Source organism: Temnothorax longispinosus, chromosome 2 (genome assembly GCF_030848805.1).
Source record: "Temnothorax longispinosus isolate EJ_2023e chromosome 2, Tlon_JGU_v1, whole genome shotgun sequence".
NCBI lineage: Eukaryota > Metazoa > Arthropoda > Insecta > Hymenoptera > Formicidae > Temnothorax > Temnothorax longispinosus.
Window position 1 is genome coordinate 14,965,976 of NC_092359.1, and position 6,136 is coordinate 14,972,111.

Genomic DNA, 6,136 nt, shown 5'->3' on the forward strand with positions numbered 1-6,136 from the left:
TGAATCGCAGTTGTTAGCATACGTCGCCCCGCGGGCCCCGGCGCGGCGCGTTCTCTCGAATCGGCGCATCGTTCAATTCCTACAAAGTCTCATCTATTTCCGAATACGTCACGCGCCATCCTGCTCGCGAGGATGGAAAATCGTCTGGCGCGGGCGCGCGGAAGCTTGATTCCGAAGTAAATCTGGTCGAAGGCGCCACACCGTTATAGAGACCGAGGTTTCGACAATTGCGCAATCGATGTCGCTGGCGTTAAGGCGAGTGATCGTCGCGCGATTAAATGTCTCGTCTTCGATGTGATTTTTATCACGTTGGAAATAAAACGGCGAAATCGCCGTCCCGAGGATTTCTTTCCAGCGTTTCGGCACGGCACGTCGAAGAAGAACGAAGCGATTTACGGGCGCTACGCGATTCCGTATTCAGTCATCACACTCAGTGCTTTATTTTACGGATTGGCGTCGATTGGGCAACGGAGTTTTTCCGCGAAAGGAGTTCGACGGTATTTTGTCGGCGGCGTGTTATCGACATTTGTGTATCTCCAACCCCTTATTTATCGCCCACAACTATCCTCGAGAGTCGAATCCCTTGTTAAGTGTATCATCTATCTAACTGGGTGATCGATTATCCGAAGCGTCGTCAAGAGATTTCACGATATTCGAATTATAACAATCGGGGAATTATGAGTTCATTCAATCTTGCTGTTCTAGAGCACTTTTATTTTTGAGGGATTAAAATTTTTTCATCGAATATCTGTCAGTAATTGTTAGTTTGTTATGGATATTTGTTTTATATTTGCCCGAGAATTATAGATGGATATTCGTATGGATTACGTAAGCGATAAGCGTAATAACGTAGCATTAAAATTGATGTTGCATTGTTGTTGCGTATCGATGTCAAATATCAAAAGCCATCAATCGATCACCGATTATTCTTTAACCTGATATACATATCACGAAAAAATAAAACGTATAAAAATTTATTTCATTACATATACATATATCCAAGGACAAATTAAAAGGTTTCATACGAAAATGAATTTGCACACGGAATAGATGAAGCGAATAGAATGAAGTGTCGGACACAGAATGTCTGGTTACATTTTGGAAAAGGGAGATTGCGCGGCGATTACAATTAATCGAGGGTAGAAACGACATTTCTACCATTCGATTAAAAAGGGTGGATTAACGCGCGAATCGGTTATTCAAATCTATTTTCCGAATCACGTGCCCGAATGGTACAGCTGGCTCGACGCACTCTCCCGAAACGAGTGTAAGCAGCGAGATTGAGTTTTGCGGGAATCGCTCCTCGTTTACGGCGCAAAATCTCCATCAAATTCCATCAAGTTCGGCGATCGAGCGCAACGACTCGATGGCAACGTTATACCGCCGAAGACGAGAGGGGGCTCGATCGTTTCGCTCGCTCAGTCTATTTGTCACCGATTGATTTGATTCGCGGACGGTCTCGCGTGCGCGCTACCGGAGCCCGCGCTCGCTCGATCTGCCAGAGATTAGGTCCGGCGGCATTCCCAAAATCCGGACAGCCGTGGGAGCTATCCGGGCAATGCGGACTCCATCGAATCCGATCGAGCGCCGCTGCATTTCTCGCGGCAGTAAAATCGAACGTCGACAGCGCGGCCACGCCAACTTGAAGTACGCGAGAGAGCAAATGTTTTACGCGTATCGCTGTACGTGACGTATGTATGTATTACATACATACGTCGTATCAACGTATTATAGTGACAAAAATACGGAACAATGGTACGAAATCTTTTAGTAAAGCCCTTTTCTATCTTTTCCTTTCTTTCTTTCTTTATCTCTCTCTTGGTTGATATTTATTATTTTTGCTTTGAGTTCTCATTTATTTTTCTTATCTCCTGATATGTTCTGATCTATATTTCACAATATTTGAAATTATTGCTACATTTATTCCTCCGCGTGATAAAAATAATCGTATATTTTTAACCAAGTTCGCTAATTCGAAGATTTAGGAATATTTCATCTCTGGCTTCGAGAGAGAGAGAGAGAGAGAGAGAGAGAGAGAGAGAGAGAGAGAGAGAGAGAGAGAGAGAGAGAGAGAGAGAGAGAGAGAGAGAGAGAGAGAGAGAGAGAGAGAGAGAGAGGATGCGCGCTCATCATCAAGATGTGATGCAATATCCTTTGTTTTGCAATCTGTCTTATTCAGTTTCTCTTTTCATCCTGTAACTTCCATCCGCCAGACTCACTTCTCCGTTCTGTTGTACTTCTCTTTTGTCATTTTTTTCTTTAATATACCCCATCGCTTTGTCTTTTCCTTTGTTTTGTTATTTCTTTCTTCGCACCAGCGCTGTATATTGTCTTTCTTACCGTTTCACAATCTCCGCGGCAACGTAGTTTCTCTTGTAAAAACATGAATTGTTACGATACGTCAATCTATCAAGTCTCTTATTTATTTGTCGGAAACATTTTATTACATTTTGTTTCTAAGCGCGCCATAAAGGAAATGACAATTTTCTCTCTATATATTTATTAGACATCGTTCCATGATTATTTCAGTCAAAAGTAATGTATGGTAAAAGATGGTAAATAAGTATAAATAAGTCTAAATAAGTATGGTAAAGGAGAGTCGTAAGGCCTGAGAAAGGATAAGGTTGATCTAATTATCTAGCTTTTTACAGATGGCTAAAATAACGGCAACGCGCGGCGTCGTGCGTTAAATTAACCGTATCAGGTTAATATCATCAAGATCGCGTTCGGGAACTTTACCCAAAGGGTACCAAAAGCGAAATTAAATTTCAGCGAGATGAAACGAGCCGCGAAGGATGAGAACTGGAAATGCGGTGCACGCTGCTTTTTACACGTTGTGAAATGGCGAACGCTCGCAAGTCAGATTAATCATGAGCGTTGCGTAAAAATGTAAATACAACGAGCATACGAATTAAGAAGAATGCCACATCCGTATACATTTTAAACTTCTCTTGCATTATCTACTAAAACTCTGGATCCTTTTATCCACGGATTAGTGTGTTCGGAAACCTAATATTTATGTAATTTATAACATAGGAGACTCTGTGCCTTACCAATCAATTGTTATTTTCATAAAATTGAGTTTGTCAACTGTAAAACGTCCTTACGCAATTGTAAATTTGGGTGACCAAATTTTATTGTCCACGTTACAAAGCTTTAGACACTAATGTCTGATTTGCGTTTATGTACAGCGGAGAGATAATTACTCCATTAAAGACTTAAGGTCTTCGGAGAGAAGGAATTATCAAGGTGTGGAAGGGAATTAACCAGAAGCCGTGTTGATCGCACCGAACGTTCGTATTGAACTGTCCGCGTGTTTATTGCGTCGAATATTGGGTACGTATCTGCAAGACGAAGAGAACGGGCGATTAGCGCAATCGAGGAATAGAGTGTCCCATTTACAATGGCTTTCATGGCCGCGAGACAGCCTCGAGTGTCGAGACTCTCGTAGATGGGATGGGATCGTCCTCAGGATTTGGCAGCTGAAGGGGATCATGATAGCAAGGCCCCTTTATGTCGATTCGACAACAGCTTTAGGGTACCACTGGCGTCACACGATCGTCCTCTGCTCGGCATACCTGCATCAAATTCCGTGTAAGATGCGCTCGCATACCGACAGTCCGATTCACGTGCCGTAATATGAATACCGCTGTACTTTGACCATGAATTATGATTTTTCCATATTCCGTTATGCATGACCGTTCGTCGTCTTTGTACGTACATCCTAATACATCGATAAGGTATTTTACGGTACGTATAAGGTATTTAATGTTGCCGCAAGCGATATTTCGTGTGTCAAAAATATAACTTTTTTATAGCGTCGACATTTTGCGATTGGAAATATATGCATTATTTCGGAGTTTCTGCTTTTTAAAGCTCTTTGAGCATATTGATGAATAAAATCGAATTACTCTTTAGCTACAGAAATTTTCGCCATTTTTATAAGATGTCATGCAGTAATAAGATTCGATTCACAATTCGTGTTTTTCTTTATCAGGAAGATTCATATGCATTGGAGATGAAGTTTCCTGTTCTTGGGAGGGAGAGCATTGCAGCCTGTTCTTTCGACGTGACCAACGTGAATTCTGCGCGAGCGTGAATACCTCCACGGGTGCAACGATCTCTTCCTCTCTTGGGAATAAGGCGTGCAGTGGAGCGAACGACCACCAATCGGCATTCCGCAAGTTGGCGCACTTGCTAATTCGAACTTGTCCGCGGACACATCGGTGAGGTGCGGAATGAGCTGGCAGTCATGTCGTATATCCATGTCCCGTGTTCTCCATCCTGACGCTTCCTCAGCGAAAGTTCGAGGAAACTTTCCCGCCCGAAAACACTTTGTCACACCGTCACACAAGGGCAGTCGCATTCGTGCATGACATATATATGTAACGGTAAGCAAGAGTTCCACTCATCTGTATACGTGGTGCGGCACGTTTATTGACCGTGCCACCTAATTCCCAATTAAATGTTCCTGAAAATCGCAGATGTTCTTTCGGTATTGATTTCCGGATGTGTATGTCCAAGTTTTGGTTTCACCAATTCTTTCGAATTAGTTGATGCCTATATATTTGCGCATTGTCTATATATTTCCGCGTAAAAACTTCTTTTAATTACGCAAAATATAATGTAAAAGTCATCTCGTTATTTGCAAAATTTTAAGCGCAGTTGCTCACAAATAAATTGTGTGCAGATAAATTACACAGGCCCACAAAAAAAAGTATATTGTTCTGGGGTTGAGACCACATTACTCCTATGTATTTTGACCCGCTGAACACGAATCTGCAATAAAAAATAGGGGTCGCCCAGTGGATTTCAGAGATAACCTCAAAAAACCGTAAAAAACCACGTTTTGTAGTAGTAAAAATAAGGCTTAAAAAAAAGAATATGATTTGTCTCAGGTCAAGACCAACCAGAATTTTATTGGTAAACGCACAAACACACTTGTGTCAGTCTTTCCTGATGTTTAGACTATAAGAAAAACTGAAGACAACAGCAGGCTGAAGGCGAATCTGAAGATGGTTATACCTCTGAGAGCGGGAAAATTTGGCAATACTCGCACAGTTATCGTCTGTAAGTCCAGTTTGATGATCAGAAGATTTTATACTGTAAGGGAATTTAGTGACTGAAAACCTGCATGAGGACTTAAATAAAGGTGATCTTATGAACGAGAACTAAATTGGTTTACGCTTGCGTATGCGTTTGTCATCAAACGACCTATTAATGTAAAGGATTTCTATGTCGCTTTTTGCCTTTTTGTTGTGTTTCTCTTTTCAGCATCCAGCAATAGTCTTTTACGGTTTTTTGAGGTTATCTCTGAAATCCACTGGGCGACCTCTATTTTTTATTGCAGATTCAGTGTTCATTCGTGTTCAGCGGGTCAAAATACATAGGAGTAATGTGGTCTCAACCCCAGAACAATATACTTTTTTTTGTGGGCCTGTGTTTTATTATACACAATAAAAATAATTTTAGTATCTGCTAATAATATTGTTGCAAGAAAAATTCTTTGGTGTATACATTCAGAGATATCATATCAAGAAAAAAGTAATTTTTATGATAAGCAAATAATTACATTATGGTAAATATTCGTATTAATGCCTATTTCCTTTTTTAAGAAAACAGATATAATTTGTCTTTAAAAGAGACGGTGAAGGAAAAATGATAAAATAGATATCAACGTCACGTTCCGGCTTTAAAGAATCGATTTGGTTTGTAAACTTTAAATTATTCGTTCACGAAAGAACAATATTTTATCGTAGACATTTCAATGGTTAGCCTGCGGTTTAATCCACAGGTCCGGTAGTCCGGTGTATCAGGAAATTCATGCACCATCGATGCGTTATTGGCGCTATGCACGAATTTTCAGGTCTCTTGATGCCCAGGTATTGGTATGCTGAAACGAGTTAATCCTTAAGCCGATAGAGTACGCGAATCACGTCGCAATCCTGTATGGGATGGCTCGTTATGTATGTCGCGTCGGTGAAACCTGGTATTAGTTTTATTAATAACGTGCATTATAGCTATTTCCATTACCGATTACACGCGCTTTAACTTGAGCCTATCGCCCAAACCGCTTTACATACGCTCCCCCGTATTAGCCAATTTAACTAACGATAAATGCATTAGATCCTCGCAT

General features: G+C 41.0%; 1 protein-coding gene and 1 long non-coding RNA gene across 2 annotated transcripts; one reads left to right on the forward strand and one right to left on the reverse strand.

Annotated features, from left to right (window-relative positions):
- Positions 1-1,423: 1,423 nt before the first annotated feature.
- On the reverse strand, positions 1,424-3,611 carry LOC139825332 (uncharacterized). The gene is given in 3 exon segments (XM_071797982.1): positions 1,424-1,696; positions 3,289-3,462; positions 3,465-3,611. Coding segments are annotated over 3 exon segments (594 nt in total).
- A 391-nt stretch (positions 3,612-4,002) lies between these two features.
- On the forward strand, positions 4,003-5,929 carry LOC139807982 (uncharacterized). Its single transcript, XR_011730770.1, has 3 exons — positions 4,003-4,391; positions 5,616-5,708; positions 5,795-5,929. It is a non-coding gene; the product is annotated as an uncharacterized lncRNA (long non-coding RNA).
- The last annotated feature ends 207 nt before the right edge of the window (positions 5,930-6,136 follow it).